The following is a 12,500-nucleotide window of genomic DNA, read 5'->3' as shown; positions in this document are numbered from 1 at the left end:
TAGCTCCTCCCACCACAGATTCGAAAGGCCGCCATTGGTGGATTGAGACGCATCCAATTAAATAGAAAACAGATCTCTCTAACTTCAACTGACAGATTATGATGGGGATTTTATTATTATGGCACTTAGTTTGACGCACCAGTGCATCAATAGATTTTAATGTGTGTGTGTGTGTGTGTAGGGGTCTGTTCAAGGGGGACAAAGTGTTGGGGAACGCTCAGCTGAAGCTGGACTCATTGGAGAACCAATGTGACATCAGACAGATTATAGAGGTAAACACACAGAGATACTGTACACACACAGATACACACACACACACACAGATACACAGAGATACTGTACACACACACACAGATATTGTACACACACACAGACAGATACACACACACACACACAGAGATATTGTACACACACGCACACACACAGATACACACACACACACACACAGATACACAGAGATACTGTACACACACACAGAGATATTGTACACACACACACACACACACACACACACACACACACACACACACACAGAGATACTGTACACGCGCACACACACACACACAGATAATGTACACACACACACACACACACACAGATACTGTACACACAGATACTGTACACACAGATACTGTACACACACACACACACACACACACACACACACACACACACACACACACACACACACACACAGATACTGTACACACACACACACACACGTTTTCACTTAGACATGCTCATACATCTCTCTGTCTGCCTGCCTGTCTGTCTCTGTCTCTCTGTCTGCCTGCCTGTCTGTCTCTCTGTCTCTGTCTCTCCCCCTCTGTCTCTCTGTCTCTCTGTCTGCCTGTCTCTCCCCTCTGTCTCTCTGTCTGTCTGTGTTGTGCAAGGTGTTAGATGGTCGTAAGGCTACGGGGGGTAAGCTGGAGGTGAGGGTGAAGATTCGGGAGCCGCTGGGAGGAGCACAGCTTCAGATCACCACAGAGAAATGGCTGGTCCTTGACCCTGTACCAATCACCACCCCCGACAGAGAGAGAGAACAACAGGTAAGGAGAGAGAGATGGCTGGTCCTCGACCCTGAACCAATCACCACCCCCGACAGAGCGATAGAACAACAGGTAAGGAGAGAGAGAGATGGCTGGTCCTCGACCCTGTACCAATCACCACCCCCGACAGAGAGAGAGAACAACAGGTAAGGAGAGAGAGAGATGGCTGGTCCTCGACCCTGAACCAATCACCACCCCCGACAGAGAGAGAGAACAACAGGTAAGGAGAGAGATGAGGGGGAGAGAGAGAGACCTACCTTTTGGACTGTTCAGGACTAGTAGGGGTATAATCTCTGTCAGAGTTAACATGTTATATTAATACCAGTCTCTATCAGAGTTAACATGTTATATTAATACCAGTCTCTATCAGAGTTAACATGTTATATTAATACCAGTCTAACTGAAGTCTCTATCAGAGTTAACATGTTATATTAATACCAGTCTCTATCAGAGTTAACATGTTATATTAATACCAGTCTCTATCAGAGTTAACATGTTATATTAATAACAGTCTAACTGAAGTCTCTATCAGAGTTAACATGTTATATTAATACCAGTCTCTATCAGAGTTAACATGTTATATTAATACCAGTCTCTATCAGAGTTAACATGTTATATTAATACCAGTCTCTGTCAGAGTTAACATGTTATATTAATACCAGTCTCTGTCAGAGTTAACATGTTATATTAATACCAGTCTCTGTCAGAGTTAACATGTTATATTAATACCAGTCTCTATCAGAGTTAATATGTTATATTAATACTAGTCTCTATCAGAGTTAACATGTTATATTAATACCAGTCTCTATCAGAGTTAACATGTTATATTAATACCAGTCTCTATCAGAGTTAACATGTTATATTAATACCAGTCTAACTGAAGTCTCTATCAGAGTTAACATGTTATATTAATACCAGTCTAACTGAAGTCTCTATCAGAGTTAACATGTTATATTAATACCAGTCTCTATCAGAGTTAATATGTTATATTAATACCAGTCTCTATCAGAGTTAACATGTTATATTAATACCAGTCTCTGTCAGAGTTAACATGTTATATTAATACCAGTCTCTATCAGAGTTAATATGTTATATTAATACCAGTCTCTATCAGAGTTAACATGTTATATTAATACCAGTCTCTGTCAGAGTTAACATGTTATATTAATACCAGTCTCTATCAGAGTTAATATGTTATATTAATACCAGTCTCTATCAGAGTTAACATGTTATATTAATACCAGTCTCTATCAGAGTTAACATGTTATATTAATACCAGTCTCTATCAGAGTTAACATGTTATATTAATGTCTAACTGAAGTCTCTATCAGAGTTAACATGTTATATTAATACCAGTCTCTGTCAGAGTTAACATGTTATATTAATACCAGTCTCTGTCAGAGTTAACATGTTATATTAATACCAGTCTCTGTCAGAGTTAACATGTTATATTAATACCAGTCTCTGTCAGAGTTAACATGTTATATTAATACCAGTCTAACTGAAGTCTCTGTCAGAGTTAATATGTTATATTAATACCAGTCTCTATCAGAGTTAACATGTTATATTAATACCAGTCTCTGTCAGAGTTAACATGTTATATTAATACCAGTCTCTATCAGAGTTAACATGTTATATTAATACCAGTCTCTATCAGAGTTAACATGTTATATTAATACCAGTCTCTGTCAGAGTTAACATGTTATATTAATACCAGTCTCTGTCAGAGTTAACATGTTATATTAATACCAGTCTCTATCAGAGTTAACATGTTATATTAATACCAGTCTAACTGAAGTCTCTATCAGAGTTAACATGTTATATTAATACCAGTCTCTGTCAGAGTTAACATGTTATATTAATACCAGTCTCTGTCAGAGTTAACATGTTATATTAATACCAGTCTCTGTCAGAGTTAACATGTTATATTAATACCAGTCTCTGTCAGAGTTAACATGTTATATTAATACCAGTCTCTGTCAGAGTTAACATGTTATATTAATACCAGTCTCTGTCAGAGTTAACATGTTATATTAATACCAGTCTCTGTCAGAGTTAACATGTTATATTAATACCAGTCTCTATCAGAGTTAACATGTTATATTAATACCAGTCTCTATCAGAGTTAACATGTTATATTAATACCAGTCTCTGTCAGAGTTAACATGTTATATTAATACCAGTCTCTATCAGAGTTAACATGTTATATTAATACCAGTCTCTATCAGAGTTAACATGTTATATTAATACCAGTCTCTATCAGAGTTAACATGTTATATTAATACCAGTCTCTATCAGAGTTAACATGTTATATTAATACCAGTCTCTATCAGAGTTAACATGTTATATTAATACCAGTCTAACTGAAGTCTCTGTCAGAGTTAACATGTTATATTAATACCAGTCTCTGTCAGAGTTAATATGTTATATTAATACCAGTCTCTATCAGAGTTAACATGTTATATTAATACCAGTCTAACTGAAGTCTCTATCAGAGTTAACATGTTATATTAATACCAGTCTCTATCAGAGTTAACATGTTATATTAATACCAGTCTCTATCAGAGTTAACATGTTATATTAATACCAGTCTAACTGAAGTCTCTATCAGAGTTAATATGTTATATTAATACCAGTCTCTGTCAGAGTTAACATGTTATATTAATACCAGTCTAACTGAAGTCTCTATCAGAGTTAACATGTTATATTAATACCAGTCTCTATCAGAGTTAATATGTTATATTAATACCAGTCTCTGTCAGAGTTAACATGTTATATTAATACCAGTCTCTATCAGAGTTAACATGTTATATTAATACCAGTCTCTATCAGAGTTAACATGTTATATTAATACCAGTCTCTATCAGAGTTAACATGTTATATTAATACCAGTCTCTATCAGAGTTAACATGTTATATTAATACCAGTCTCTATCAGAGTTAACATGTTATATTAATACCAGTCTAACTGAAGTCTCTGTCAGAGTTAACATGTTATATTAATACCAGTCTCTGTCAGAGTTAATATGTTATATTAATACCAGTCTCTATCAGAGTTAACATGTTATATTAATACCAGTCTAACTGAAGTCTCTATCAGAGTTAACATGTTATATTAATACCAGTCTCTATCAGAGTTAACATGTTATATTAATACCAGTCTCTGTCAGAGTTAACATGTTATATTAATACCAGTCTCTATCAGAGTTAATATGTTATATTAATACCAGTCTCTGTCAGAGTTAACATGTTATATTAATACCAGTCTCTGTCAGAGTTAACATGTTATATTAATACCAGTCTCTATCAGAGTTAACATGTTATATTAATACCAGTCTCTGTCAGAGTTAACATGTTATATTAATACCAGTCTCTATCAGAGTTAACATGTTATATTAATACCAGTCTCTATCAGAGTTAACATGTTATATTAATACCAGTCTCTATCAGAGTTAACATGTTATATTAATACCAGTCTCTATCAGAGTTAACATGTTATATTAATACCAGTCTCTGTCAGAGTTAACATGTTATATTAATACCAGTCTCTATCAGAGTTAACATGTTATATTAATACCAGTCTCTGTCAGAGTTAACATGTTATATTAATACCAGTCTCTATCAGAGTTAACATGTTATATTAATACCAGTCTCTATCAGAGTTAACATGTTATATTAATACCAGTCTCTGTCAGAGTTAACATGTTATATTAATACCAGTCTCTATCAGAGTTAACATGTTATATTAATACCAGTCTCTATCAGAGTTAACATGTTATATTAATACCAGTCTATATCAGAGTTAACATGTTATATTAATGTCTAACTGAAGTCCCACCCCCCCCCCAGGGCCCCTCTCCTCGCTCCAAACCAAAGAGTGACAATGGGAGGAACAAGCCGTCTAACCAGTCCAGCCACTCCCCTGCCCAGTATAAACTCCACAGTTTCAGTCTACTGCACTACGATAAGGAGAGACTGGAGAGACAGGTGTGTTTTCATTCTCTCTTCTTCTCTATCTATCTTTCATTTTCCTCTCCTCGTCTCCGTGGGAACGTTTAATCTAGATCTGTTCAGAATTGGAGGTAGCCAATCTATGCTGTGATTGGTCTAAGATGATGTCGATCACCCTGTGTGTCTGTCAGATTGGTGATTACAGGAAGAGTAGGCGGGATCCTCCGTCTGAACTGGTACAGCAACACAAGGAGGTCACACACAGGCTTCAGTGGCAGAAAGACCAGCTAGAAAGAGGCTCCCCTACTCTACTGTCAGGTAACACAGACACACACACACACACACACACACAGACACACACACACACACAGGCTGCAGTGGTAGAAAGCCCAGCTAGAGAGAGGCTCTCCTACTAGAGAGAGGCTCCCCTACTCTACTGTCAGGTAACACACACACACACAGACACAGACGCACAGACACACACACACACACACACACACACACACACACACACACACACACACACACACAGGCTGCAGTGGCAGAAAGCCCAGCTAGAGAGAGGTTCAACATACTCCTCTATATATTTATCTCTGTCCCTCCCTCCATCCATCCCTCTCTCTATCTCCCTCCATCCATCCCTCTCTCTATCTCCCTCCATCCATCCCTCTCTCTATCTCCCTCAATCCATCTTTCTCTCTATCCCTCTCTCTATCTCCCTCCATCCATCTCTCTCTCTCCCTCAATCCATCCCTCTCTATCTCTTCCTCAATCCATCTCTCTCTCTCTCTCCCTCAATCCATCTCTCTCTCTCTATCCCTCTCTCTCTCCCTCAATCCATCTCTCTCTCTATCTCCCTCAATCCATCTCTCTCTCTCTCTCCCTCAATCCATCTCTCTCTCTCTATCCCTCTCTCTCTCCCTCAATCCATCTCTCTCTCTCTATCCCTCTCTCTATCTCCCTCCATCCATCTCTCTCTCTCCGTCAATCCATCCCTCTCTATCTCTTCCTCAATCCATCTCTCTCTCTCTCTCCCTCAATCCATCTCTCTCTCTCTATCCCTCTCTCTCTCCCTCAATCCATCTCTCTCTCTATCTCCCTCAATCCATCTCTCTCTCTCTATCCCTCTCTCTCTCTATCCCTCTCTCTCTCCCTCCATCCATCTCTCTCTCTCTCCCTCTCTCTCTCCCTCCATCCATCCGTCTCTCATCTCCCTCCCTCCATATCTCTCCCCCCCTCTCTCTCTCTCTGTCTCTCTGTAGAGTATGAGAGTATTTTGCAGCGTTTTGCCCAGGGACTTGCTGAGTCAGTGAAGAGGTTTTCCAGCCAAGGCAACAGGGTGAGCAAAGGGTCAGGGTTGTGTGTTTGTGTTACGGAGTGTTTGTCTGTGTGTAACGCGTCTGTCCCTCTGCCTATTCAGGATGCTGCTAAGGACGCTCTAGGACGGCTGAAGATGGTGGAGACTGAGGTAAACACTGTTATATACAGACAGTGTTAGGTACATCACCTCGTACACCGACATGGTCAGCTCCTACAGACAGTGTTAGGTACACCAACATGGTCAGCTCCTACAGACAGTGTTGGGTACACCGACATGGTCAGCTCCTACAGACAGTGTTAGGTACATCACCTCGTACACCAACATGGTCAGCTCCTACAGACAGTGTTGGGTACACCGATATGGTCAGCTCCTACAGACAGTGTTGGGTACACCACCTCGTACACCAACATGGTCAGCTCCTACAGACAGTGTTAGGTACACCACCTCGTACACCGATATGGTCAGCTCCTACAGACAGTGTTAGGTACACCGACATGGTCAGCTCCTACAGACAGTGTTAGGTACACCGACATGGTCAGCTCCTACAGACAGTGTTGGGTACACCGACATGGTCAGCTCCTACAGACAGTGTTGGGTACACCGACATGGTCAGCTCCTACAGACAGTGTTGGGTACACCGACATGGTCAGCTCCTACAGACAGTGTTGGGTACACCGACATGGTCAGCTCCTACAGACAGTGTTGGGTACACCGACATGGTCAGCTCCTACAGACAGTGTTGGGTACACCGACATGGTCAGCTCCTACAGACAGTGTTGGGTACACCAACATGGTCAGCTCCTACAGACAGTGTTAGGTACATCACCTCGTACACCGACATGGTCAGCTCCTACAGACAGTGTTAGGTACACCAACATGGTCTGCTCCTACAGACAGTGTTAGGTACACCGACATGGTCAGCTCCTACAGACAGTGTTAGGTACATCACCTCGTACACCAACATGGTCAGCTCCTACAGACAGTGTTAGGTACACCGACATGGTCTGCTCCTACAGACAGTGTTAGGTACACCGACATGGTCAGCTCCTACAGACAGTGTTAGGTACACCGACATGGTCAGCTCCTACAGACAGTGTTAGGTACATCACCTCGTACACCGACATGGTCAGCTCCTACAGACAGTGTTAGGTACACCAACATGGTCAGCTCCTACAGACAGTGTTGGGTACACCGACATGGTCAGCTCCTACAGACAGTGTTAGGTACATCACCTCGTACACCGATATGGTCAGCTCCTACAGACAGTGTTGGGTACACCGACATGGTCAGCTCCTACAGACAGTGTTAGGTACACCAACTCGTACACCAACATGGTCAGCTCCTACAGACAGTGTTGGGTACACCGACATGGTCAGCTCCTACAGACAGTGTTGGGTACACCACCTTGTACACCAACATGGTCAGCTCCTACAGACAGTGTTGGGTACACCACCTCGTACACCGACATGGTCAGCTCCTACAGACAGTGTTGGGTACACCGACATGGTCAGCTCCTACAGACAGTGTTAGGTACACCACCTCGTACACCGACATGGTCAGCTCCTACAGACAGTGTTAGGTACACCACCTCGTACACCAACATGGTCAGCTCCTACAGACAGTGTTAGGTACACCACCTCGTACACCAACATGGTCAGCTCCTACAGACAGTGTTAGGTACACCGACATGGTCAGCTCCTACAGACAGTGTTAGGTACACCGACATGGTCAGCTCCTACAGACAGTGTTGGGTACACCGACATGGTCAGCTCCTACAGACAGTGTTGGGTACACCGACATGGTCAGCTCCTACAGACAGTGTTGGGTACACCAACATGGTCAGCTCCTACAGACAGTGTTAGGTACACCGACATGGTCAGCTCCTACAGACAGTGTTAGGTACACCGACATGGTCAGCTCCTACAGACAGTGTTAGGTACACCGACATGGTCAGCTCCTACAGACAGTGTTAGGTACACCGACATGGTCAGCTCCTACAGACAGTGTTAGGTACACCGACATGGTCAGCTCCTACAGACAGTGTTAGGTACATCACCTCGTACACCGACATGGTCAGCTCCTACAGACAGTGTTAGGTACACCGACATGGTCAGCTCCTACAGACAGTGTTAGGTACACCGACATGGTCAGCTCCTACAGACAGTGTTAGGTACACCGACATGGTCAGCTCCTACAGACAGTGTTGGGTACACCGACATGGTCAGCTCCTACAGACAGTGTTGGGTACACCGACATGGTCAGCTCCTACAGACAGTGTTGGGTACACCGACATGGTCAGCTCCTACAGACAGTGTTGGGTACACCGACATGGTCAGCTCCTACAGACAGTGTTAGGTACACCGACATGGTCAGCTCCTACAGACAGTGTTAGGTACACCGACATGGTCAGCTCCTACAGACAGTGTTAGGTACATCACCTCGTACACCAACATGGTCAGCTCCTACAGACAGTGTTAGGTACATCACCTCGTACACCAACATGGTCAGCTCCTACAGACAGTGTTAGGTACACCGACATGGTCTGCTCCTACAGACAGTGTTAGGTACACCGACATGGTCTGCTCCTACAGACCGTGTTAGGTACACCGACATGGTCAGCTCCTACAGACAGTGTTAGGTACACCGACATGGTCAGCTCCTACAGACAGTGTTAGGTACACCGACATGGTCAGCTCCTACAGACAGTGTTAGGTACACCGACATGGTCAGCTCCTACAGACAGTGTTAGGTACATCACCTCGTACACCGACATGGTCTGCTCCTACAGACAGTGTTAGGTACACCGACATGGTCTGCTCCTACAGACAGTGAGCCACCTGTCCAGGGCTTGCTATATAAAACAGGCAGACAGGCATCAAGGCATTCAGTTACTGTTCCATTGAACGTTACAATGGACAAAACTAGTGACCTAAGAGACTCTGAGTGTGGTTTGATCGTTGGTGCCAGGTACGCCGGATCCAGTGTCTCAGAAACGTCCCTCCTGGGCTTTTCACACACGACAGTGTCTAGCGTTTACAGAGAATGATGAGACAAACAAACAGCATCCAGTCAGTCGCAGTCCTGTGGGTTGAAACCGGAAGACTGGCGCAAGCTACCAGGCGGCCCACAAACAGGCAAATAACGGAGCAGAACGGCATCTCGGAAACACACAACTCGCCCCTCCTTGTTACTGATGGGCTTTTACAGCAGACGACCACAGCGGGTTCCACTCCTGTCTGATGGGCTTTTACAGCAGACGACCACAGCGGGTTCCACTCCTGTCTGATGGGCTTTTACAGCAGACGACCACAGCGGGTTCCACTCCTGTCTGATGGGCTTTTACAGCAGACGGCCACAGCGGGTTCCACTCCTGTCTGATGGGCTTTTACAGCAGACGACCACAGCGGGTTCCACTCCTGTCTGATGGGCTTTTACAGCAGACGACCACAGCGGGTTCCACTCCTGTCTGATGGGCTTTTACAGCAGACGACCACAGAGGGTTCCACTCCTGTCTGATGGGCTTTTACAGCAGACGGCCACAGCGGGTTCCACTCCTGTCTGATGGGCTTTTACAGCAGACGACCACAGCGGGTTCCACTCCTGTCTGATGGGCTTTTACAGCAGACGACCACAGCGGGTTCCACTCCTGTCTGATGGGCTTTTACAGCAGACGACCACAGCGGGTTCCACTCCTGTCTGATGGGCTTTTACAGCAGACGACCACAGCGGGTTCCACTCCTGTCTGATGGGCTTTTACAGCAGACGACCACAGCGGGTTCCACTCCCGTCAGCTATACAGAAGAAGAAGCGTCCCCAGTGGGCAGGCCGTCACCAACTCTGAGGAGTGGAAGACATTGCCTGGTCCAAGGAATACAGGTTCCTGTTGCATCACGCTGATGTCAGAGTCAGGGTTTGGAGTAAACAGCAGGAGTCCATGGCCCCATCCTGCCTGGTGTCAACGGTACAGACTGGGGGTGGGGGTGTAATGGTGGGGGGAATGTCTTCCTGTCACACGTTAGCAACGATTCCACACCCCAAAGAATTTAGGATGTTCTGGCGGCAAAGGGGGGGGTCTGACCTGGTACTAGATGGATATACCTAATAATCTGTACATATGAGTGTATGTTTACACAGGCAGCCCAATTCTGATTTTTTGACCTTTTATTGGCAAAAGATCTGATCTGACTGGTCAAAATAAAAATACAAAAAATACCAATTAGTGTCAAAAGATCAGAACTGACTGCCTGTTTAAACAGCCTGTATCCATCGGACCACATCGTGTATACGAGCACCAGGTGATGTGTAATATCATTTAGTTTGAATTGTATCTGACACCTAACTAACCCTTGCCCTCTTCTCTCCCCATCTCCTTCTCTCCCTCACCTCCTCTTCTTTCCTTTCCTCCCTCACCTCCTTTCGTCTCTCACCTCTCCTTTCCTTCGTCACCTCCACTCCTTTCCTCACCTCCTCTCCTTTCCTTCCTATCCTCCCTCACCTCCACTCCTTTCCTTCCTCACCTCCACTCCTTTCCTCTCTCACCTCTCCTTTCCTTCCTTCCTCACCTCCTCTCCTATCCTCCCTCACCTCCTCTCCTTTCTTTTCCTTCGTCACCTCCACTCCTTTCCTCTCTCACCTCTCCTTTCCTTCCTCACCCCCTCTCCTCTCCTTTCCTTTCCTTCCTCACCTCCACTCCTTTCCTCTCTCACCTCCCCTATCCTCCCTCACCTCACCTCCTTTCCTTCGTCACCTCCTCTCCTTTCCTCCCTCACCTCACCTCCTTTCCTCCCTCACCTCCTCTCCTTTCCCTTCCTTTCCTTCCTCACCTCCACTCCTTCCTTTCCTTCCTCACCTCCACTCCTTCCTTCCCTGCCTCACCTCTCCCTCTCTCTTTCTCTCACTCTCATCTCCACTCCTTCTCTCCCCGTCTCTTCTCACTCCCCTTCTCCTCTCTCTCCCCATCTCATTTTTTCCTCCTCTCCCCCTCTCTCTCTCTCTCTCTCTCTCTCTCTTTCTCTCTCTCTCTCCATTCGTCAGTTGGAATCTCTCAAGAGGAAACGCCTGGTCTGAGAAGAGGAGGACAGAGGGACTGGAGAGTTGGCTGGAGTACTGTTATGTTACTCACACACACACACACACATAGCCAATCACCTTCAACATCTTCCTGCCGCTCCTCTGCTCCTCTCTGCCTCCTCCACTAATGCTCTTCCCTTTACTCTGTTCATTCATTCAATCAGTTAGGAAGAAGAACCCGTTTGAATAAAACAGGCCTCCCAAATGGCACCCTATTCCCTATATAGTGCACTACTTTAGACCTGGGCCCATAGGGACTTCCCATAGGGAATAGGGCACCATTGAGATACAGGGCAGAATGGGATGCTGTGGGATTGATAGTGACATGAAGACAGAATGCAGGGCAGGACAGAGAAAGACTTATTTGCACTTGAAAACAAAAACACTACCGACTATTACCAAAACCCTGCCGCCTTCACTATAGTCTTTAAAGTCCTTCAATGTCTCTCTCTCTCTCTCTCTGTTCAGAGTGGTGTGTGTAACTCCTGGTCTCCGCATTGTGTGTGTGTGTGCGTGTGCGTGTGTGTGTGTGTGTGCGATGTTAATGAGCTTAATCTAATCTGTCTGCTCCACTATTCTCAGATTACTGTAATATGACCCGTGTGGTGCCGTGTGATATGGGCGCTACGCGGAAACGGGAACTATATCCCATAATGAGGGATTAGCTAACACTGGTGTCGCCATGGAGACGTCTCATTCAGGGAAGTGAGGAGAGGAGGTACCCCAGGGGTTAAATTGAAGGGGACAGGATTAGAATTCATGTAGAACAGACCAGTAGCTGTAAAACCCACGGGATTATCTTTGAACTGGGATAGAGGTTCTCTATTCATTGTAATGCTATGGTACGGAGTCTGGGAGCCCGTTTAAAAGGACCCTTCTTATAGGACCATATTTAGCCTATTGTGATGTCATCAATTAGGCTTGCGTCACGTCACTATGACGTCATTAGTTAGAATGTTCAAAGGACTGCGTCATCACCACATTGTGAAGTCATCAGTTAGAGGGTGTGGTCCTCTGTTCAGACGTTGCTGACGCCAGATCTTACATCGCCTGGATAAAGCACGATGAGTAAACTGTCACTATAACCTGAATCAGAGCCTGAAGCAGATA

At 44.6% G+C, this 12,500-nt stretch overlaps 1 protein-coding gene across 2 annotated transcripts in view; it reads left to right on the top strand.

The window, feature by feature from the left end:
* The window catches only part of LOC110495043 (coiled-coil and C2 domain-containing protein 1A-like), a 34,402-nt gene that overhangs the window by 21,437 nt on the left and 465 nt on the right, over positions 1-12,500 (top strand). The window contains exons 21-27 of one of the 2 annotated variants that reach the window (XM_036939893.1): positions 182-272; positions 894-1,049; positions 4,898-5,035; positions 5,191-5,317; positions 6,262-6,338; positions 6,420-6,467; positions 11,355-12,500. The exon at positions 11,355-12,500 is cut by the window's right edge and continues 465 nt beyond it. In XM_036939893.1, coding sequence (XP_036795788.1) covers positions 182-272; positions 894-1,049; positions 4,898-5,035; positions 5,191-5,317; positions 6,262-6,338; positions 6,420-6,467; positions 11,355-11,387 — 670 coding nt within the window. In that variant the 3' untranslated portion in view covers positions 11,388-12,500. The remainder of the gene's footprint in view (positions 1-181; positions 273-893; positions 1,050-4,897; positions 5,036-5,190; positions 5,318-6,261; positions 6,339-6,419; positions 6,468-11,354) is intronic. The other variant, XM_036939894.1, reaches the window with a different exon arrangement.

The sequence above is a fragment of the Oncorhynchus mykiss genome, chromosome 13 (genome assembly GCF_013265735.2).
Source record: "Oncorhynchus mykiss isolate Arlee chromosome 13, USDA_OmykA_1.1, whole genome shotgun sequence".
Classification (NCBI taxonomy): domain Eukaryota; kingdom Metazoa; phylum Chordata; class Actinopteri; order Salmoniformes; family Salmonidae; genus Oncorhynchus; species Oncorhynchus mykiss.
Note: the sequence above shows the minus strand (reverse complement) of the source record. Positions and strands in the feature narration are given on the sequence as shown.